The following is a 24323-nucleotide window of genomic DNA, read 5'->3' on the forward strand; positions in this document are numbered from 1 at the left end:
GAGCAGAAGGAAAAGGCTACCCCATGGGAATAAATGTGTGTGCTGGACTTGAACTTTTGTCTGCTTGTCTTTGTTGGTTAGGGTGGCAGGTATGCCCCCTTGGTGGTCCACTATATATATACAGTACATATATATATATATATATATATATATATATACTCTCTCTCTCTATATATATATATATAGATATATATATATATATATCTATATATAACTGAGGGCACCGTGGCGGATGTTAGCCAACTTGCTGACCAACCACAAGCGTTACCTGGTAGGTAACCACCCATACAATCAGATTGTGATTCAGACTACGAATGCCGTGAATATATATATATATATATATACGTATATATATATATATATATATATATATATATATATATATATATATATGGAAGAGAAGGTCTGTGATACGGTTTGCATATTTGCAGCTGGAGATCCACGAAGGGAGAAAAAATGAATCACGTATCATAAAGTAGTTTTTATTCCTCAGCTTTCAACCCCTATATATTGCCTTTGATTCTTGTAAGTCTCCATCAGAGGATAATGCTTAGACTTACAAGAATCAAAGGCAATATATAGGGGTTGAAAGCTGAGGAATAAAAACTACTTTATGATACGTGATTCATTTTTTCTCCCTTCGTGGATCTCCAGCTGCAAATATATATATATATATATATATATATATATATATATATATACAGTCTTTTGAAAAAGTTTGGGACCCCCTCTTAGCCTGCGTAATAATTGACTCTCCTTTCAACAATAAAGATAACAGTGGTATGTCTTTCATTTAGGAACATCTGAGCACTGCAGGGTTTTCTGAACAAAGATTTTTAGTGGCACAGTATTGAGTTGTATGAAATGAAATCAAATGTGAAAAATTGGCTGTGCACAAATGTGGGTCCCCTTGTCATTGTGCTGATCTGAATGCCTGTCACTGCTCAATGCTGATTGGTTGGTGTGATGAGCTCGTTAAGCCTTCATAGTCAGGTGTGTCCATCATGAGATATAAAGGGATTTAAGATGGTCAATTCCAAGTTGTGCTTCCTTCCCTTTGACTCTCCTCTGAAGAGTGACAGCATGGGATCCTCAAAGCAACTCTCCAAAGATCTGAAAACAAAGATTGTTGAGTCTCCTGGTTTAGGGGAAGGCTACAAAAAGCCATCTCAGAGGTTTAAACTGTCAGTTTCAACTGTAAGGAATGGAATCAGGAAATGGAAGGCCACAGGCACAGTTGCTATTAAACCCAGCAGGTCTGGCAGGCCAAGAAAAATACAGGAGCGGCATATGAGCAGGATTGTGAGAATGGTGACAGACAACCCACAGATCACCTCCAAAGACCTGCAAGAACATCTTGCTGCAGATGGTGTATCTGTACATTGTTCTACAATTCAGCACAATTTGCACAAAGAACATCTGTATAGCAGGGTGACGAGAAAGAAGCCCTTTCTGCACTCACGCCACAAACAGAGTCGCTTGTTGTATGCCAATGCTCATTTAGACAAGCCAGATTCATTTTGGAACAAAGTGCTTTGGACTGATGAGACACAAATTGAGTTATTTGGTCAGAACAAAATGCTTTGCATGGCAGAAGAAGAACACCACATTCCAAGAAAAACACCTGCTACCTACTGTCAAATTTGGTGGAGGTTCCATCATGCTGTGGGGCTGTGTGGCCAGTTCAGGGACTGGGGCTCTTGTTAAAGTCAAGGGTCGGATGAATTCAACCCAATATCAACAAATTCTTCAGGATAATGTTCAAGCATCAGTCACAAAGTTGAAGTTACACAGGGGTTGGATATTCCAACAAGACAATGACCCAAAACACAGCTGGAAATCTACAAATGTTCTGGAATGGCAGTCACAGTCCCCTGACTTGAATCTCATCGAAAATCTATGGGATGATTTAAAGCAGGCTGTCCATCAAATTGAACTGAACTGCAGACATTTGGTATGAAGAATGGTCAACAAGACCTCCATCCAGAATACTTTGAAAGCTCAGCCAATGAGAAACAAAAATCCAAAGAATTAAGACGGGTTTGGGAACCCATCTTAATTAAAAGCCTATACAGCAGCTGTGCTTTTGTTTCACTTCCTTGTCTCGTGGGACGTTAAAGTGTCTCCGAGAAATTGTTTGTAAGTAGGGCGTGACGTGCAAGAAGTCTCGTGGGACTTCAAAGTGTCTCCCCGAGATGATCACGTCTCGACCCAAATTTTTTTTATATAATATATATATATATATATAGTAACAAGCACTGAGATGGAAAAATCAAGACACACACTGGATGGAAGTTAACCCCAATAACGGGCGCGTTTATTCCTTCTTCTTCTTTTTCTTTCGGTTGCTCCCGTTAGGGGTTTGCCACAGTGAATCAACTTTTTTCTTCTCTTCCTCCTCTGCATCTTGCTCTGTTACACCCATCGTGTCCTTTCGCACCTTATTCCACAACAAATAACGACAGTCTTCCAGCAGAATCAAACTCGCAAATGCCCTGTAAAATTAACAAGTCACTTCACTAGACAGGCGATCCCAATCATTGTCTAGCATCTCGTGTCATGTCCCGTTTTCCTGGTTACCCCCATTATCATCTGCAAGGCTGTATTTATAATTCCATGTGAGTCTCCAAATGCCCTCTCGAGCCTTCTCACACTTGAAAGGCATAACGAGAAAGTTGCAGGGGTTCCTGGAATGCAGAGCTCAGCACAGTTGAGAATACTCAGCTGTCAATCACCTAACCAGAACCCACCCATCACTAGAGTGACAATGCTATTACTATATATATATATCCATCCATCCATTTTCCAACCCGCTGAATCCGAACACAGGGTCACGGGGGTCTGCTGGAGTCAATCCCAGCCAACACAGGGCACAAGGCAGGAACCAATCCCGGGCAGGGTGCCAACCCACCGCAGGACACACACAAACACACCAAGCACACACTAGGGCCAATTTAGAATCGCCAATCCACCTAACCTGCATGTCTTTGGACTGTGGGAGGAAACTGGAGCGCCCGGAGGAAACCCACGCAGACACGGGGAGAACATGCAAACTCCACGCAGAGAGGACCCGAGAAGCGAACCCAGGTCCCCAGGTCTCCCAACTGCGAGGCAGCAGCGCTACCCACTGCGCCACCGTGCCGCCTATATATATATATATATATATATATATAGACACGTATATAACATACATGATTTATAGATAGATAGTAGTGTATATTTAGTATTATATCTTATTTTATTTATCTTTAATTCTGTTTAGTCACATTTGCTTTTCTTTCTTAGTACAGTATTTCTTATTCCTTCAAATTTTTTTGCGTAATCTGAGTGGCGATCCAGGACGACACTTCATCGCACGCCGTACGTAATGAATAACGAAATTCAGAATGTTGAAAGGCGGGCACAGGGCAGCCCAGCAGCTCTCACGTGACTCGTCGGGCAGGTCACGTGGGCACACATCCCTAGTTACAAGAAAAGCGTCGCCAAGGAAATGGACAGGAGCAATGGCTCGGTGTGTAAAATGTGGCTTGTTATTGTTCTAGATGTAGTTTTGTTCTTTTCATTGCACACACTGTGGCCAGCAGAATAGCAGTAGATGCTAGCCTTATGCCCCCCGACTCTTTCATTCCGCTAAAAAAAACAAGCGGCTGCCCAACCTCTGGGGTGGTCTTGCTTCTTGGTGTTCGCTCGCGGAGCTGTAAACGAAGGAGCGCGGCGGGAGGCGGGGATTAACGGCCCGGCGCGATGTGTTCTTTGTTAGGTTTTCATGTTTTCTGATTTGACTTACTTTCCGTAATAACGAGCAGGAATGCATGGCATAGAAAGGGGGTCCCTAGGGTGATCAGCGCCACGGGAGGACTCGATTCGATGTTCTATTAGCGATTAGCGATAAACGTGCACAGCGCTGCTGCGTGCGCCGTGTGCTCCTAGGTACAGTATGAAGAAGGAGGCAGACGCGCGTTTAACCCTCTCCATACGTTGTTATCCCGAGGGCTCTTTAAGTTACCATTTCCGGCTGAAGCTTCCCTAAGTCAGCTAAGGGATGGTGCGGGATCTGCCTGTGAGTCCAAAATTTCTGGGATACGCTCGCTGGTTGAATTATTTTAATGGTTCATACATTTTATGTATATTGCCTAATTAATTTATTTCATATATTTAAATAATGCACACGTTCATTGGAATACTGTACAATTGTAATATGTATTTCTTTTTCTGGTAATTTTGACATAATATGGAAAAGATTTGACATGTAACCCACACAATGTCTCACCCCGCCCCTTCCCGCTTTACCTGCCAGCAGTTTCTCTCTAAATTAGCGGGCTTTCCCTGAAAAGGGAGCGCGTCATGATGCAAATCCATCATTTGGTTAAATAAAATTAGAAATAATCGACACTGGAATATGCAAATTGCGCCAGTTATTACGCATACAGATACTTAAGCTGGACGACGCATCCAAACACAACTGAAAACGTGCTCGGGTGTTTTCATCTCAGAGACAAGGGTGCAAAAATTAGATGAGGTGGCTCTTTGGGGCGTGGCTTTATGCAAATTTAGAAATTGTGCTTAAAGCGGGCGTGTCCTTCAACAGGTGATGCATGGGTGGCGCTGCTGACGTCAATTCTTACCGCAAAAAACATGTTCATAGCCTCTCAGATCTATCTAATATATAGTGCCTATCTATCTATCTATCTATCTATCTATCTATCTATCTATCTATCTATCTATCTATCTATCTATCTATCTATCTATTATATTTTGCCTTTCTATCTATCTGACAGGTTTATGTAAACAGTTGTTACTTTCTTTTCCATGTTCACATATGTGTTGCTTTCCAGATTTTTAAGAATGTTGATTCTTACCCAAGATTTTTTGTCCTAATCCCCATTCTTTATTTTCGCTCGGTTTATCCTGATGACAGTTATGGTGCTGAGTGACTTCACTGACTTCATAGCTGTGGGGCACAGGGTCATATTGTCCATACATAAATCAGTCAATATGTCCATCAATTAATGATCAGTTGGTGTGTCAGTCAGTTAGTCAGTCAGTGAGTCAGTCAGGTTAGCTGTCCATTAAGAGCAGGAGATGAGGGGGTCCAATGGTGAGAGTTTCAGTCAGTCAGGTGGACTTGTGTAGCTCTCAAGATAACAAGCACGAGTTCAAACTGAATTGACCAACAGTCACATTCTTGTCACAGAGCCCACGTCACGACTACCGAGCGATTGCCGATCTCCCAGGGCAGTCGTGCTCCTCCCCTTTTTCTGATAGCCAATGGCGTACTGCCAGATGGAGCCAGCGCTGTGTGAAGGGTTAATGGCTGCAGCCAATCTCTGCCCTTTATTTCTTTTTCTCCATTCTATTATGGTCTTTACTTAAGTACGAAACCTCAGACCGACGAGTTTCTCTTCTGTTTGTCAGGCCCACATCCAACTGGGGGGGCTGCACGAAGGGTTAATGGCTGTGGTGCGTTTTGGCGTCCTCATCACCACATTCTGTGCATTGTACTGCTGGCCGACTGTTCATTGGTTCTCTGCTGTCACATGCAAAGAGCCCGCCCCCTCTGACCACAGACCAAGTCAGACCTGTTTAAGTTTGATTGTAGCCAATCGCAGACTAGTTGGTCTCAGTAGTTGTTTAGGTCTTCACGGGACCACCGGCTCCCTCTGATTGGCTAAGATTATGGAAATGAAGGTCACAACAGAAAATCACTGGGATGGTCGTCGTAACGTGGCATGGGCTTTACCTGACTCCATGATATGAGTGGCCGTGTGCCAGCTGGCCCAAGTAGTGGGTCAAGTGAGCAGACAGGTGGGCACAGCTGTGCCAGTGTGTCTTCTTTTTTAGTTGTGTTTTTATCTACTGTGCCCCACCCTAAAGGTTTGTCTCCTTTGTTTTTTTTTTTTTTTCAGGTTGGGCCCAGTCTGCAGCACCAGAGATACTCGATTTGAAGGAGGACCACGATGGAGGTGAGAGCCTGAGGCCAAATGCCGAATTGATGCTTCTGGGGGCTCAGAGTCTCAGTGTATTGCTGTTTTAATTTTTTCATCATTCAGGAACAAAATTAATTCCCATTCACTTTACATATATACTCTATATATATATATATATATATATCTATATATTTTTTTTTTTTAGGGTGGCACAGTGGCGCAGTAGGTAGAACTGGTTGCTCGCAGTTAGGTTCGCTTCCCAGGTCCTCCCTGCATGGAGTGTGCATGTTCTCCCCGTGTCTGTGTGGGTTTCCTCCTACAGTCCAATGACATGCAGGTTAGGTGCATTGGCGATTCTAAATTGTCCCTGGTGTGTGCTTGGTGTGTGTGTGTGCCCTGTGGTGGGCTGGCGCCCTGCCCGGGGTTTGTTTCCTGCCTTGCACCCTGTGCTGGCTGGGATTGGCTCCAGCAGACCCCTGTGACCCTGTTGTTAGGATATAGCGGGTTGTATAATGGATGGATGGATATATTTTTATATATGTTTTCGTGACTCCATTTTGTTTTCCGTGGACACCACCATTTGATGAGAATGTTGCCGTTGCTGGCCAATTGGTTGCTAAGGGCGTGTCTTCCCAAAGTCACACCCACAACACTTTAGTTCAGTTTGTTGTTGTATAGCGCCTTTCACTCAGGGCAGGTGTGGAGTGCTGTGACAAGTTCACAGGTGAAGTGCCAATACAAACCATACAAGTTACTCATTCTGTTTGCGCATAAAGATCTAAAACTAATTTTAGATAATCTGAGCCCACCGATATCAGCCCAGGAATGAAGAGCTCCGGACAACGGAGGAGAGGAAAATTTAAAAAATCAGTCAGCAACATCAATGGAGAAAATTAACCTGATGGGGTGGTTTGGTGGTAGGGGGGTGGGGGGAGTTTGGGGTTACGGTGGGGGGTCCCATTGTAAGGCCATATCATCCAAACACAGGCAGCTGGCCACCCCCTACTGCTCACTCGACAGTAAGGTCTGTGCTGGTCCGTCTAATCCAAGGGTGTCCAACTCCGGTCCTGGAGGGCCATCCAGGCTGCAGGTTTTCATTCTAACCATCTTGTTAATTAGTGAGCTGCTTTTGCTGCTGATTCACTTGATTGACCTTCGTTTTAATTGACGTGTCTCTGACCCCCTTAGTTGTTTCTTTTTCCTTAATGATCAGCCAAACAATAATGAGACCCAAAACGAGCTGCCACATGACCAGCTCACCTGAAAATAAATTATTGTTTGGCTGCTTATTAAGGAAAAAGAAACAACTAAGGGGGTCCGAGACACGTCAATTAAAACGAAGGCCAAACAAGTGAATCAGCAGCAAAAGCGGCTCACTAATTAACAAGATGGTTAGAATGAAAACCTGCAGCCTGGATGGCCCTCCAGGACCGGAGTTGGACACCCCTGCTCTAATCTGACGACTGAATCTTTCCATCTAATTTCAAAGCCACCTCTGCAGTCCAAGTGGTGTCCGAGATTGCGGATTCACTCGCGTGAATCAAACTTTGTTGTCTCTTTGAGGTCACGTTGGTGTTGTTTGGTTTGGTTTGATTCCCAGTTTTCCACGTATGTCTGATCTTTTGTTTGCATTTCCTCCTCCACTGACTTGACACAACAGTAGACATCCACACAAATACAAAAACGAGACAAATGCAGAAGTCCATCAGGCGGAGCCAAATCATCACTAAACCAACCAATCGGTAATCCCCACCAATCCAGTCCTTCTACTTCAGTCAGCACTGCTGAGCTCCGCTAGTCTGGTGTTAAATGGCCAAGGGGGCGGTCTCAGGGTGGTGATGTCACAATGGTCTCGTCTCCTCGTGGGGGGGGGGGGGGGGGGGTTCTACACCCACAGAGCATGTACAAGCTGCATAGACTACAAATAATCAAAAATAAGCAAGTCTAATGGAAATGACATGCAAATATAAAAAATAATTCAAAAATGACAATAAACCTGAAAATGAAAATAATCTCCAGCTGTGGCAAATCAGGCTGAAACAAAACAAGACCACCCAAGACACTAAAAACTCCACAAGCTTATGCATACAATAAATGATATTAAAGATAGGAGAAATCTGTCAAAGAAGAGAAAACATTCAGCCAGTCTGGCGCCCAAAGTCCGACTCAATGGTGCCAACTCCTGCTGCGCTGCTGCCACTTGCTGGTCAAGTCCCCATTGCACAGGTGGCCGTGTCCTGCTGCCGTTGATCTCCATCTGTAAAGCTGATTAGGCCCTAAGCCTCCTGAAAGGGGACGCCGAGGACAGGCAGTGAGGCCTAAAGCGGCCTAACATCATGCAGCGGACGGTGGCAGACGTCTCTCCTCCGTTCTGACTCGGATTCTCCTGATGTCGTTCTGTCTTTCAGATCGAGGGTCCCACTCCGTGATGAGATGCGTGTCCACTTGTGATTTGTTCCGGGACCTCCCCCCGTCCTCAGCATGGGGAAACTGCAGAGCAAAGGCAGGCGCAGCGCATCCTTATACAGGCAAGTTGGGGGGGGGGGGTCTCAATATGATTTGGGGCCCCATCATGTTAACATGTGATATGGAGGGTCTTTATTATGGAGGATTATGAAAATTAATGCAATGCAGCAAATGTTTGGGTCCTTTTGGCTTGGATACTCCTCTATTCTTTATAGTGTTTGGTGGGTCAGTGGTTCACTTTAGGGCTGCAATGGGTCCTTCCTGTGGGCTGCTGCCCCCTACAGGTGGGGTTTCCTCTTTCTGCCCAGGTAGGCTGTGGTACCATTAAACTCTGCACTTCATGAAATAGATGGTTGGACACAAAAGTATTAGGCACTTTATGTTGTACAAACGATCTTTTGGTTGGCAAGTAACAACACTGGACATTTCTAATTCTCATTATCAGAAAGGTGTCAAAAACCGAAGACCCCCACCCGGGGCCTGGCTTTGTGCAGTTTGGGCGTGCGCATGAAGACACTGTCACCGCCATCACTACTGTCAACTCTGACCTCTGTCTATCGGGTGGCAGGGACAAGGTAAGTGACAGTGGCATCAGCAGGCAGTGTCTTTTGATCAAAGCGCCCCCCTGTAAAAATGATTGAAAAAAAAATGTCTGGTCTAGATTTACCAGCTGGGCCTCACCCACCGGCTGCCTGGCCCCAAACGCAAAAACCAGGCTTTCCAAACAGTACAGGCCCAAAGTGGGGATAAGGCTTTCAAAATTCAAAAAGCCCATAAATATCACAAAGCAGAGAAGAGAAAAAACTGTGAAACCCTCTGGCCAATAAAAACAAACAAAGCTCCTTGAATCAATTATATAGCGCCTTTCACATCTATCTATCTATCTATCTATCTATCTATCTATCTATCTATCTATCTATCTATCTATCTATCTATCTATCAGTTATATAGTGCCTTTCCTATCTATCTATCTATCTATCTATCTATCTATCTATCTATCTATCTATCTATCTATCTATCTATCTATCTGTCTATCTGTTATATAGTGCCTTTCCTATCTATCTATCTATCTATCTATCTATCTATCTATCTATCTATCTATCTATCTATCTATCTATCTATCTGTTATATAGTGCCTTTCCTATCTATCTATCTATCTATCTATCTATCTATCTATCTATCTATCTATCTATCTATCTATCTATCTGTTATATAGTGCCTTTCCTATCTATCTATCTATCTATCTATCTATCTATCTATCTATCTATCTATCTATCTATCTATCTATCTATCTATCTATCTGTTATATAGTGCCTTTCCTATCTATCTATCTATCTATCTATCTATCTATCTATCTATCTATCTATCTATCTATCTATCTATCTATCTGTTATATAGTGCCTTTCACATTTATTTGTGTACCCCTTTAATACTCCAATGCACTGTCAGAACATCACCTTTAGTGTTTCCTTATGGACACTTTGTGATTTTTATCCCCCTGTGTTGGTTGACCCCTTTCAGCTCTCACCACCGGTGGTCTTTGTTCCTCAGTCTCTGTTCATTTTGCACAACGTGATGGATCTTGATATGCCAGGCTGTTTGGGCAACAATGGGCAGCAGTTTTGCCACAGACATTCAATGAGGTTCAGATCAGAACTCTGACTGGTAACTCAAGGATGTCTGTTTCCTTCATTCTCAGCCACTCCACTGTTGGCATGACACTGGGCAGAGCTCCCCGCCTCCTTCCCCCAAATCACTGCCCCTCTTGTCACCTGATGTCCCTGATGTGACCTGTCCAGTGTCCTGTGTCATGTCTGACTGGCTTTTCTTCTTTTCTCTACCAGGCTGTTGTGGTGTATGATTGGCGAGCTGGCAGCGTAAAGCAGAGACTTCTAGGCCATGATCGTGATGTCACGAAGGTACAGTATGGCAGCGGATAACTTGGGCAGCATGTTATGATGTGTCACTTCTCTAAGAGCATGGCTCTGTTTTATCACAGGTGGCGTGTGTCTATGGCTCCTCAAGACTGTTCAGCGCATCCCGTGATAAAAGAGCGCTGATGTGGAATCTGCAGGATAGCAGCCGGCCAGCCCAGGAGTTTGTGGGCCATGACCTCGTAGTGAACGGCCTGGCAGTCAGTCCAGGTAAGGCCACCTCTTGTGGCACAAAAGCTGAAAGGGGTAAGGCTGAGTATGGGCATAGATTGTATCAGGGTGATGAGAGAGAGAGAGCGAGAATATGAAGTCCTGCCAGGTGAACCCGCACCCCAGGACTGCCATAGCATTTGTGATGGCATCTGGCAGCTCAGGTCTCAAGAGAACTGGGAGTGCAAGTGACATTTCACTTTCACTCTATCTATCTATCTATCTATCTATCTATCTATCTATCTATCTATCTATCTATCTATCTATCTATCTATCTATCTATCTATCTATCTATCTATCTATCTATCTATCTATCACATAATTAAATTAATCAATTACACATCTTTAATTAATCATTCTTCACGTAGTGCCTTTCATAACAAACATGCCACATGTTTGGAGCAGTTTTTAAATCTAATATGCCTTTATTTTATTTCATATAGCGCCTTTCAAACTAAGCCCCGATTTGTATTACTAAATATATAAAACACGGCTTCTTTTATATAGTGCCTTTCTCATGCCATTTTCTTCTTTGCCGACTGCTCAATGCTGCCTTGCCCAGGTGTTGCCAGCCTCTGTCTGATGTGGGCTGTGGCCCGCTTAGCCCACCTCACTATGTTAGCTTTTTGGATCAAGTGCCAGGGAGCAGCAGAGACTTTTGCCCATTGCCTGCCATACCTGTCCCAGCAGTGTGCCCCCATAGCACAGAAGTGGCTGGCAGTTCCAGTTTGATTTCCCAAGGAGTGGTCCTAGCGTCACTCAGTGCTGCGCCTCGCTGTACGTCTCACACACCAGCCTGAACGTGTGACCCGGGTGCTGCTCTTATCCTCAGATCCTATCCCCTTGTGTTCTCCCCTGTCATGTCAGGCTCCTTGGCTTTTGTTCTTCACCCACAGATGGCTCTTCCTCATTTTTCGTGTCCCTTTGGTCTTTTGGCATGTCTGCTATGGCAGACTCCAGCTTTGACCCAGGTGGAGCGCTCTGCTCCTAAAGATGGCAGTTTCATGTTGATGAAGCTCACGGGTATTTGGGTGGCAGTGCCGCGTGCTAACAGCTGGTGTTGAACTTCTTCATGCTGATGTCCCTGTCATTAGCAGTTCTGCCCAGCAGATGGCGCTCTCGTACTTTGCCTTCCGCTGGCTCTCCCTGCTGTAAAGTGGAGTTCCATACATAGGAAGCCTTCCTGTTGCCCGCCGGCTGCAGCTCTCCTAGTGGACCCTGACGTGGCGTGAGGTGACTCGAGGACTTTCATGTCCCCTTATGAATGCCAGATGGCTACGGGAGGCTCTTGGTTTGTCATGTTTAGCTGGTGGTGCATTGGTGCCCGTATATGGCCCTGTGTGCCCTTTGTTTTCCCATGGATGTCCTCACATTCCCCCTTGATGTCCCCACTGTGCTCTCTTTTCCAGATGGGTCCTCACTCTGCACCGGCTCCCGGGACAATTCTGTGTGTCTGTGGGACACGGAGACTGGAGGATGTCTGAACAAGGCCACCATATCCCGAAATCTGGTAAGAACTCTTAGTGGAGCTCACAGCTCAGGGTTTTGGCCACTTAGTTTACGTTAAGTGACTGGTGGTCTTCTGGTAAATTCGAAAGCTGGGGGGTATTCATGTCACATGACTGCTGGACCCCTGTGTCTGCCAGGCAAGTACAGTAAGTGACTTGCTCATCCAGGTACATCTGTGCCATCCATTTATCCAGCAGTTTGACTGGCAAGGTGTGTGTGTGACTCAACAGCCCCACCCCTTAAGTGCAGAACCTTTGGGGGGGCGCTATATAATTTAAGCGCCTTGAGTATGGGAAAGGCGCTATATAAATAACATTTATTAAAGATCCACTGATTGATAAGAATTCTTGAGGCTTGAATTCCATATTGCCCCATAGTGGACCCCAGTCTCATTCGGCATGGACCCTCCAGACTTTAACATCCTTGGCAGTGCCCACACTTGCTATAGGTGGCATGGGCTTTACACTCAGGGTACAGCCAACAATGCTGCCACCCCCTTAATGGGCTCCTTTTTCCCCATGGTGCCATCCTTAGAGTGGGCACCTTATTGGGTCTACAAGGAGGGCAGTTCACATGCTTCCTCCAGTATGGGTTGAGCATACTGGACTTCCTAAGATTTGGCCCCACCGTGTGGTGGGGCACATTATGACACCAGGAAGCGTCACACTGACTGTCTAAGTGACCAAATACCTGTGTTATGGTCTAACGTTCTAAACCACCTAATGGGGGACAAAAGTCTATCAGGGCAGCACGGGGCACAAAGCAGTAAGCAGCTTGAGTTGATGTGTGACTTCAGTAACTGCTTTGGGTTCAAACTCATTACAGAAGATAAAGTTTAATAGAATTGGGTTTCGGGACGGGCACCGGTCCATTCACACTCCCATACAGGATTGGTTTGGAATCTCCTTACAACCTGAGTTGCATGTCTTTGAGAAACCAGAGAAAAGCCCACTGAGACATGGGGGGAACACACAGATGCCACACAGATACCAACTGGACACAGGATTCAAACCGAGGGCACTGGGTTTGTGATGCAGTGGTACTGATGACCATGCCACCCTCAGAAAGAATGGGCATTCATCATGTTTAGTGCATTCCATTGTGCAGGCCGTGGTCATCCTGGTCCATTTATCAGTGCTGGTACTTCACAAATTCAGCAAACATCATGAGGACCGTTGATCAGACGCTGCCCGCTTTCATTTGAGTTATTTAGTACATGTTTGGGTGTAAACCTTGAAATAACTCTGATCTTTGCCCTTCCTTGGCAGGTGACGCACCTCAGCTGGATCCCCGGAAGCGCCTGCGTCGTTCAGACATCTGAAGATAAAATAATCCGGTAGGTGCCCTGAGTGCCATGTGGCATGGTGGTGGGGGTCCATGCCTATAGATGTTCCCACTGCTTTAAAGTTCAAAAAGAGTAGCCCAGCCATTCACCCAAGCTGTTGTCTCTAATAATGCCTACATGGCGCCTTCACTGTCACTGCCTGGCACATGTCCTCTGTGTCCACTGGTTCCTTATATTACTTATTATTAGCAGTGCGGAAACCTGATGGTGAGTGCAGGGGCCTCATATGCCCAGGAGTCTTCATCTGAGTCCTGCCCAGGTCACTGTCTGTGTAGAACTTGGTATGTTCTCCTCATGTTCTTGTAGGGTTGGAGTCCCGGCCTGGTAGCCATCTCTGCAGAACTTGCATGCCCCCTCACGTTCTTGTGTAGTCTGAGTCCCAGCCAGATCACTGTATGGGTAGAACCTGCATCTTCTCCTCATGTTCTTGTGCAGTCTGAGCCCTGACCAGCCACCTTTTGTGTAAAACATCTATGTCCCCCACATATTTGTTCATGGTCTTACTCCTGACCAGGTCACCATCTACATAGAGCCTGCACAGTCTCCTTAAGTTCTTGTGCAGTCTGAGCCCTAGCCAGATCACTGTTTGTATAGAGTTTTTAGATGTTCTCCTCGTGTTCTTGCATGGTCTGAGCCCTGACCAGGCACCATCTGTGCAAAACTTGCAGGCACTCTTCATGTTCTGAGTCCTGGCCAGGTCAGCCATGATCTTTGTAGAATTTGCATTATCTCCTCATGTTCTTGCAATGGGCGAAGTCCCATCCTCATAGCCATCTATGCAGAACTTTCACGCCCCCTCATGTTCTTGTGCAGTCTGAGCCCTGACCAGCCACCATTTGTATAAAACGTCTGTGCTCTCCACATGGTTTTTCATGGTCTTAGTCCCATCCAGGTCACCATCTAGATAGACTTCATGTTCTCCTCATGCTCTTGCATGGTCTGAGCACTAGCCAGATCACTGTATGTGTAGAATCTGCATGTTCTCCTTATGTTCTTGTAGGGTTGAAGTCCCAGCCTGGTAGCCATCTCTGTAGAACTTGCATGACCCCTCATGTTCTTGTGCAGTCTGAGTCCCATTCAGGTCACTGTGTGGGTAGAATCTGCATGTTCTCCTCATGTTCTTGTGCAGACTGAGTCCTGACCAGCCACCATCTGCATAAATCTTGCATGCATTCCTCATGTTCTGAGTCATGGCCAGGTCGGCCACGATTTGTGTAGACTTTGCATGTTCTCCTCATGTTCTTGCTTGGTCTGAGTCCTGGCCTGGTCTCTCTCCTTGTAGAACCTGCATGTTCTCCTCATGTTCTTGTCAGGTCTTCTCCTGCATCTCAGCTTTAGGATATTTGGTGGCTCCAAAGTTGCCCAGTGTGGCCCGGTGTGAGTGAATGTGTAAGGCCACCCTGTGATGACTTGACCTCCCATGCAGGGTTGGATTCTGCCTTGCGCCCAAAAACTGCCAGGCTAAACTTCGGCTCCCTATGAATATAAATTGTGAAAAATGGATTTATGGTGTCTGCTGGCCTCATGCCCGTCCTGCTCCTGGTAACCCTGGGTCCTGTGGTCACCACGTCAGGCAGATGAACCTTCAGCAGCTTCTCATGACCAGTTACAGTGGACACATAGGGGCACTGTTACTCTGCCCTGCTGTTTGTTAGTGTTTGTTAGTGCTGGGCATACTGCATTTAATCACGGGAAAGGCGCTATATAAATAAAATGTGCTCTTAATATTTATTATTATCGGCGGGGGCCGTGAGTGTCAGCCCACTGGTCATTCAGAAGTGTGGCCTCTGCTCATTGAGCCTTCCTCTTGCATTGCAGGGTGTGGGACAGCCGAGGCCTGCAGGTGGTACAGACGCTCCCACCGAAGCAGTACATCCAAGTCCACTGTGATGCCAGTCAAGATGGCCGCTACTGCCTGACCAGCAGCAATGGCTTTGGTGGAGAAGGCTGTGAGGCCACGGTAAGCACGAGTGTGGGGGGCCGCTGGCACCCTTGGCACTTTTTAATTCTCCTGGGTATTTTCTTTTCCCACCCCTGTGGTCTCGCAGGCAGCACAGATGCCAGTCTGTTAGTTTGTTCGATCTGCCAGGGGGCTGCGCAGATCATGTAAGGAGCATTTAAGGTAGAAGAGTGAAATGTGCAGCCAAGCAAATCGGACACCCGGGCGAGGACTCAACTGGGGTCTCCATATAAAGACAGAGCAGCACTGCTTGGTATTGGAGCAGAACAAAGAGGAGTGACAGGAGGAGCTGAGCCAGACGGGGATGAAGAGGTGACAGGACTGAAGGGTGTCAGATGATGAACGCAATGGGGACAGGGGACCGCAGCTAGGACTTTAAAACGACTTCAACAAGAGCTGGGGGCTCTGATGGACACTTGTTAAGGACAAATTTTAACACGTTAGGAAAATGTCTCCAGGCAAAGAACCATCAGTGGCCAAGTAGTGTGGTGGGCAGCAGGACTTTAGGGACCCTCAAATCTCAACTTGATACTTGATATTAGTTTGGAGAATTGAAGTGAATTGGACTGGCGGGACTGCTGGGCCAGATGGGCTGCTCTCATCACAGTTCTTGTTTTAATGTTCCAGAAGCACTCAGGATGGCAAAGGGTGTTCACCGGGTGGCATGGGGTGGGAACAGAAGTTGGACTTCCATCATTTCTTTAAGTAACGTGCTATCAAATGCTTAGGATGGCATGAAGTAGGCACAGGGGTTGGGAAGCAATCATTTCTTTAAGTGAAACGTGCTGGTAGGCACTCAGGAGCACATGGGGTGGGCATGTGGGTCTGACATCGAGCATCTCTTCTTACGTTCAGTGTTCTGTCAAGTGGTGGGAATGGCACAGGATGGGCATGGGGTTGAGCAGCAATCATATCATTAAGTGAGATGTACTACCAAGAGCTGAGGATGGCATGGGGTGGGCATGAGGGTTCAGACATCAATCCTCTGTGTAAGTGAAATATTCTGGTAAGTGTTCAGGATACTATGGAGTGGGAACAAGAGTTGGGCATCCATCATTTCTTTTAAGAAAGTTTTGGTGGCAAATGCTCAGGATAGTAAGGGGTTGGCAAGGAGTTAGATATCGATCATCTCTTAAAGTGAAATCTGCTGCTATGAGCTGAGGGTGGCATGGAGTGGGTACAGGGTTGGGCATCAATCTTCTCTTTAAATGAAATGTGCCATGAAGAGTTCAGGATGGCATGAGGTGTGGGCACAGGGTGGGAATGAGGGGTGGGCACAGGGTGGGAATGAGGGGTGGGCACCCATCATTTTGTTAAGTTTAATATGCTGCCGACTACTTGGGAAGGCATAAGGGATGGAAATAAATTGTGTCTTTAAATGAAGAGCTCAAGATGGCATGGGATTGGCACAAGAAAGAAATGAGGGTTTGGGTATCCATCTTTTCTTTAAGTGCAATGTGCTGCCAAGTGCTTGGGAGTGTGTTGGGAGAGCACAGAGATTGGCATCAAACGTCTCCTTAAGTGAAAATAAAGAAGAAAAGCTTAGGATGGCATGGGATGGACACAGGGAGGGAGTGAGGGTTTGGACACCCATCATTTCTGTAAGTGCAATGTGTCGCCAAGTGCTTGGGAGGGTGTTTGGAGGGCACAGGGATGGGCATCAATCATTTCTTTAGGCTCAAAATCTAAACAATAGCTGAGTCTTAATTTTGTGAGGCGTCATGAATTCCCTCGCACAGTGCTTTACCTGTGTGGTATAAGGCAGCTCACTCCTTTAGTGGTTTATATAGTGCCTTTCACGCTGACCACCAACCTACAGTGATTTAACTGAGGCAGGTTCACGACAATGGATGTCAAAGACGGCACGGTGCCACAGCAGTTAGAGCTGCAGCTCAGCCCCGGGGACCTGTGTTTGGCTTTGAATGTTCTTTCCGTGTCCAGTTGTTTTCTCTGTGTTCTCCCAGCTCTTGCCAAAGCCCCACGTATCTGCTTAACTGCCAGTTCTTAACGGAATCCATGTGACTCCGTGGGTGCCCTACAACTGACTGGCATTCTGCCCTCTGTCTGCTCCTGTCTTGCTCTCACTGCTAGCAGGACAGGCTCTGTTTCCATACAATAGAAACATTAAGAGAGGTTTTTGATTTTCTCAAGCCGGTTTAATCCAGTTCAGGATGAGGGCAGTGCCTAACCTGGCAACAGGGAACAGTTCAGGACAGGACACACACAAAAAGACACTGGACCAATTTTTAACGGACAATTAGCCTAACCTGAACATCTTAGGGTGTCTGTGGTTGGTGGTGCAGAGCATGCAGATGGCAAGGTATGGGATTTGATCCCAGAACAATGGATCTGGAGGGCATCAGTAGTGCCAACTGCTATGCCATTCTACTTGTCCAGAAAAGGTCATGCAATCCTAAAATCCTGAGCCAAGCATCAGGTTGGCACCTTCTACTGCCCACTACTGTCTAATTATGTTTACTGGTGTGAAGTGGCATTTTGGGTTATTTTTATGGCTCCAGTGGCACCCTGATTCTTGGTGTGTTGCTTGACCCCAAGCTTGACGTGCCCACACGTTTTGCCCATACTTGCTTGTTAACGTCTTCTCTGGGATGGCAGGCCACTTTTGTTTTAGTTGTCCCCTGTTCTTGTTACGTAGAGTCTTTAATATCAGTGACCAGCAGAGGGCGCTACACAAAGCCAATTTCAGATGGTGACGGTCTGGGCAGTGATTGGCGCTTTACGTGTCACCATTCGCCCTCAATAAGTTATCAGAATATCTCTGGGGGTTTGGAGGATGTGGGGTATTGAATGTGACCGGAAAATATTTAAAGGGGCCAGGGAGTGAGTTGTGGGTTAGAGGCTCTCTGATTGGCTGTTTAAAAGCCAACCCCTCTGCCTTCTCTGTGTTTCTCGCAAGTCTTGTGCTGGTGCCAGGGTGCCCTTTATTGGAGTGCGAGTGCCCCTCAGACTCCCCCACAATGAGCTCGCTGCTTCTCATCTGTCTGCCGGCATTAAATTCCAGCTCGGCCGCATTGTTTGTCCGCCAAGCGCGCTGCGGTTTGTTTTGGCTTTGTGCGCTCGGCCGCCTGCCCGCCCCGCTCTTTGTCCGACCTCCAGATCGGTTTGCACCTGCGGGCTAATCGCTCGGCGCTGCGGTGTTTAACGCTGTCGTCAAGGAAATGGCCTGACACTTTAATGTCGGCTCCGCTTTCCGAGTCCTAAACTGTCACCCGATGATCTGTAATTACGGGTTGTTACGTGACACCGCGAGGCACTGATTGAAAGTAGCGGAGCGCCTCACAAAAGGCCCTTCAAGAAAAGCGGTCAGGCGGGCCAAGCGAGGCGGAGATCGGGTTACGTATTCTGCTGGGTTGGGTGGCACAGGACGAGACTGGCGAACAGTGCGGAACTTCTATTTAGCGCCTTTCTTGGTGGAGCAATACGGTGGCACATTTCCTCACAGCTGCAGAGTTTGGGGTACAGTTGCAAAGCAGTAGCTTTATATAGCGCCTTTCAAAGTGAAGCCTGCTGCAAAGCGCTTTACAGATACACTTAATCGCTTTGTGTATTTCATGGTGGAAATACTGATATAGCGCCTTTCACCGTGAACACCGTCCTAAAACAGATATACAAGCAAGTTTATATAGTGCCTTTCAGAGTGTCAAGCCCACAGTCCGTCCCTTTTTTATAAAGAGCACAGTTCCAAGGTAGACCCAGGAGCAGTTTTATATAGCGCCTTTCATGGGGGCCACATTGCCTCCCAGACACACCATGCTGACCTTGTTGCCATAGTCGCTCATTTAATAGTTCCACCCGGGGGGGGGGGGGGGGAAAAAGTTAACATTATACAAAGTTACTGTCTGTCTGTATACCTGCATTGTTATCACTCTTTAATTTAATATTTTCTTTATCAGTATGCTGCTGCTGGAGTATGGGAATTTCCCCTTTGGATTTAATAAAGTATCTATCTATCTATCTATCTATCTATCTATCTATCTATCTATCTATCTATCTATCTGTCTGTCTGTCTGTCTGTCTGTCTAATCCTGCCAACTACGCTATCTATCTATCTATCTATCTATCTATCTATCTATCTATCTATCTATCTATCTATCTATCTATCTATCTATCTATCTATCTATCATATAGTGCCTTTCACTCTATCTATCTATCTATCTATCTGTCTATCTATCTATCTATCTATCTATCTATCTATCTATCTATCTATCTATCTATCTATCTATCATATAGTGCCTTTCACATCTATCTATCTATCTATCTATCTATCTATCTATCTATCTATCTATCTATCTATCTATCTATCTATCTATCTATCTATCTGTCTGTCTGTCTGTCTGTCTGTCTGTCTGTCTAATCCTGCCAACTATGCTATCTATCTATCTATCTATCTATCTATCTATCTATCTATCTATCTAATATAGTGCCTTTCACCGTGGGCACCATTCCAAAGCAATCAGCCTTGATATAGCACCTTGCATAGTAAACTGTGCTCCAAGGTGCTTTACAAATGCAGCTTGCCACTCTGCAGTACAGTTCAAGGTGGGAGCACGTCACCTGTACTCAGTACGGATATAGCGCCTTTCCAAATGAACGCTTTCTCACAGCAAATGCACCACCAGCCATGATATAGCGCCTTTCACAGTGGTGCTCGGCCTTAAAGATCCAGGGTCTTCCAGTCAGTCAGTTTATACTTCTTTATAGCGCCTTTCTTAGTGATCTCTGCTCCATAGCACTTTACAAACGCAGCTCATCATTCTGTAGTGAATGTCAAGGTGGGAGCTCATCACCGGTGCTCAGCACTAATATAGCGCCTTTCACCGTGAACACCATCCTAAAACAGATATACAAGCAGGTTTATATAGTGCCTTTCAGGGTGTGAAGCCCATAGTCAGTCCTTTTGTTATAATGAGCACAGTTCCAAGGTAGACCCAGGAGCAGTTTTTTATAGCGCCTTTCATGGAGCCACATTGCCTCCCAGATCCAGCATGCTGACCTTGAAGCCACGGTGGCTCATTTCCTAGTGGATTTAATTCTCAAGCAGCAGTTTTATGTAGTGTCTTTGAGAGACACCGCTGCTCCGAGGCATCACATTTAGGCAACGCTTCATGGAGGAAGCGCTGTACCTTGTCATAAGCATGACAAAAGCCACACTAAAAAAAGCGGGTTTGGGACAGCCACCCGTATATTGTTCTTGGCTGCAATGGGTAGACTTTTAAGTACAGATTGGTACAAGTTTGAGTCTTCAACTGAGCTTGTTGGCACCAAGATGGCAGCTTTAAAGGGGACGAGAGGAAGTGATGTCATCTGCAGGACCCGAACCAGAAGCGATATCGATGAGGCCAAACCCGGAAGTTACGTCATTAGCGCGGGGGTTGACCGGAATCGGAAGTGACATCATCAGGGCCAGGCTGAATTTCCCATAACTGGTCTACAGAGAAGTGAGAAAGAGAGTTAGTGTACTGTGCCACCCCCTGGTCTGGCATGGAATTACTCTCATTGGGACCCTTTAGCTTCCTCCCATGCGCACTTGTGTGACAACCTGTACTCGGTACGTATGTAGTGCCTTTCACCGTGAGCGCCATTCCAAAGCAAACAGCCTTGATATAGCGCCTTTCATGCTGGTGCGCCCCCTCAAAGATCCAGGGTCCTCCAGTCAGTCAGTTTATAGTTTTATATAGCGCCTTTCCTATTGAACTCTGCTCCCTAGCATTTTACAAACGCAGCTCCTCATTCTACAGTACATTTCGAGGTGGCAGCCCTTTACCTGTACTCAGTACGGATATAGCGCCATTCCCAGTGAACACAAGCTGCCTTTATATAGTGCCTTTCAGCATCTTTGAGATCAGCTGGTAGTGCTTACAGAGGAGGCTGCCATCCCGTGTGTGGCACAATGTGCTGCCCTCCATATCCCCTCCTAATGACGGGATTTTCATTTCAGCTCTGGGACCTGAGGCAAACCAGCAAGAAGGTGTGCGAGTACCGGGGTCACCTGCAGAGCACAGCCTGTGGTCTCTTCCTGCCGACCTCCACCGCGGCGTCTCCTCTGGTCGCCACCTCATCACACGACTGCTCTGTGAAGATCTGGAATCGGGACTCTGCAGGTATGTCGGTGTGCGCCCACTGGGCAGTCAGGACTACAGACCTTCAAAAGGGGGCCTGTGGCCTACACACCTGAAAAGGGCCTAAATACTTCAGTAGAGGTCCGAGTGCCACACACTCCTGAAAAGGCTGGTGATGTTCAATCACTGGCTTGTGCCCACCCACCCACTCCCCATTGTAGGCTGCTGCTGCCTGGCAGTTTTGGGTCATCATGGAGAGGTGCCACACTGGGGAGGGGGTTGACATGCCAAGCGGCAGAAGGAGTTTGAAGACCTTCATTTTTGGTAAGAGGTTGGCTTGTGCCACAAAACCTGGAATGTGCAGCCAGGCAGGGGGTACTTGGCATCATTTGACAAGCCTGTGAGCCGCTATATAACAAAGTTTGGTGACAGTATGTTTGGCATCTTTTTGCAGCCTGCCTGGTCACCTTGTGCCTGGATGGCGCCGGACCACTCTCCTCCATCGCTGCCTGTGACACCACCAGTCTCCTGTGTGCCAGTTTCAACACCGGGATCCACTTGCTGAAGCTGACCAGCTGCGGGGGTCTCGAGCTCAGAGAGGCAGCAAGATTCTGATTGGGCCTTCTGTAGGGGATCCTCCACAACTCCTTGCCAGTGCTCATGTGGCACCTTTTGGGCAAGTTTGGCTCAAACTCAGGTCTGTGATGTTGTTGTCTGCTTTTTTGTTATTTAACACTGGACTTTGGCACAAATCAACCCTCATGTCATTTGTCACATATCCTAGTCATCAGCAGTGACCCACTCCTTCTACTAGAGGCTTACCTTGGCTGGCACACTGGCTCATTCTCTTTAGGGCACCCTATTGACAGAGGAGGCTCATGAGCTGGGCGGCACATCGATTTAAATTTGATTCTTATGTACCTTAATGGTGAAAGGCTCTCTTTATAAAATAAAGATTCTATTTAATTTTGGTCCCAAAATATGCACTGGCATCTTAACGGGCAGACGTGGTGAAGTGTCATGAAGCCATTCACAGACCGTGAGGTACAGTAATACAATCCATGTGGGCACGACAGCAGCATCCCATGCCCACTTATCATCTACATGAGGCTGGCATCTTGTCCCTATGTCTGCATCCCCATAGATGTGCAGATGAGCCAAACGGGTGACTCCCCAAGTGAATGAGGAGGTGCATGTGTGCCCTGTTTTGAACTTGCCACTAGGATGCCCTCCTTCATTTCAGAATTTTATGTTCTGCCCGTATTGAAGCCCCCCACAGTCTAATGTATATCAATTAACCCTTAATTAAAAATAGTTGGGCTATTTCATGCCCTCTTTGGCCCAAAATGAAAGATTTAGCAGCTCAGAGCTTGGCACTGCCACATGGCACCTTAAGGGTGCCATTATGACTTTGCCCATTGTCGGGTGAAATTGACCTTAGATAGACTCAGATGCCCCCCCCCCCCCCTTACTTGCTGAAGGCCAGCTTGAGGACCTATGTGGCATAAAGACAGTGGTGCCACCTTGTGATGCAGCTGTAAGCCTTCTCTTAACTGTCAATGCACTTTATGGTGCTGGGTTTTAGCTTCTTCATCTCATGCCAGTTCTTTGACTCAATAAGATAATCAACTTCTGTTTTTATATAGTGCCTTTCATGGCAAGCATCAACGTAAGGCACTTAGGAATTCTCCAGTGTCACAAAATGCCCCTGGCGCTGCATGTGACTCTTTGTGAACTCTGTGTGCAGCATTTTATGTTGTACCACTCAGGGGCGTGCAGGTGCTACTCTGACATTATCAACCAGATGTGACACAGTGAATGACATTTTTGAAGGTTGTGTTTCAAGTGGAAGGAAAGTGTAAACGGCAAGGATCACCACATGAGCGCCCTCTGCAGTCAGAGACAGGCCACTGTAAGAAATGCCGCCATTGTGCCAATGGAATCTGATTAAGAGCCTGCTTAGAATGAATGGATTCCCAGCCTTCAGAGTGGCAAGGAGGGTGGATCAGTGTGGCACCTTAACACAGGGTCATGTCACCGTTAATTCAAGTTCAGGTTACGGGTTAGGATGGTGCCAGTCTAGTAATGCAGTAAGGGGTGCCCCCTAGTGTCGTATGTGTTGGTCTATTGCCCCCCCCCATCCACATTCACTTGTTAATTCTGCTTTGTAGAGAATGAAAACAAATCTGTAAAACACTGAATTTAATTTATTGACTGATTTCATAATAAAATGACATGTGACTGCCATGTGATTTGGTGCCTTCTCGTGATTGGGTGGTTTCAAGTTTTATTAAATGTTATTGGAGGATTATGTGTTTATTATTTATTATGCTCTTAAACACTCCCCTGCCTCAAGGAGCTCCCTTAAAGTGCTCCACGGAGTGGCAGGAGACGGTACTGCATGCTGTCGGCAGTCTTGATGAATGAACCTGTGAATGGCACTGCAGCTACCGCCATCTTCATCTGCAAGATCCTGATATGAGCGTCAGGTTTGGACCTTCTGTTATCTTCTTGGATTTTATTAAGTTTTTAAAATTTTATTACACATCTATACATTTTATATTTCTGTTCTTATATTCTATTAATCCTCCTTACTTTATTGATATCTTACAGCTGAGGCCACTAGGGGGCGTCTACCAAGCCAGTGATATGGAATCCCAGCCATGCAGGATCAGTGTATTCTGTTTAATCGTGGCATGGTGGCACAGTGATTGGCACTGGAAGTTCTTACTGTGCTGAGAGAAGGCAGGGCTTCATATAGGCCAAATCACAAGTTAGAATGGGAGTGGCCTCGTCATCCGTTCTCTGTGGATTTGCATTGTCAATTGCTGACATGAATCTCTGCCCCATAAGCTGTCAATCACAAATCATAAGGGGAGTGGCCTCATTGTC

General features: G+C 46.3%; 1 protein-coding gene across 1 annotated transcript; it reads left to right on the forward strand.

Moving 5' to 3' along the window:
* The first annotated feature begins 3442 nt into the window (after nt 1-3442).
* On the forward strand, nt 3443-23678 carry wdr31 (WD repeat domain 31). Its single transcript, XM_051932316.1, has 11 exons — nt 3443-3511; nt 5907-5963; nt 8336-8459; nt 8843-8968; nt 10238-10312; nt 10393-10537; nt 11947-12047; nt 13315-13382; nt 15210-15351; nt 21311-21473; nt 21886-23678. The coding sequence occupies exons 3-11, from the start codon at nt 8409-8411 to the stop codon at nt 22044-22046; spliced, it is 1032 nt and encodes a 343-aa protein (XP_051788276.1). The 5' UTR covers nt 3443-3511; nt 5907-5963; nt 8336-8408; the 3' UTR covers nt 22047-23678.
* Nucleotides 23679-24323: the final 645 nt, after the last annotated feature.

The sequence above is a fragment of the Erpetoichthys calabaricus genome, chromosome 9 (genome assembly GCF_900747795.2).
Source record: "Erpetoichthys calabaricus chromosome 9, fErpCal1.3, whole genome shotgun sequence".
Classification (NCBI taxonomy): domain Eukaryota; kingdom Metazoa; phylum Chordata; class Cladistia; order Polypteriformes; family Polypteridae; genus Erpetoichthys; species Erpetoichthys calabaricus.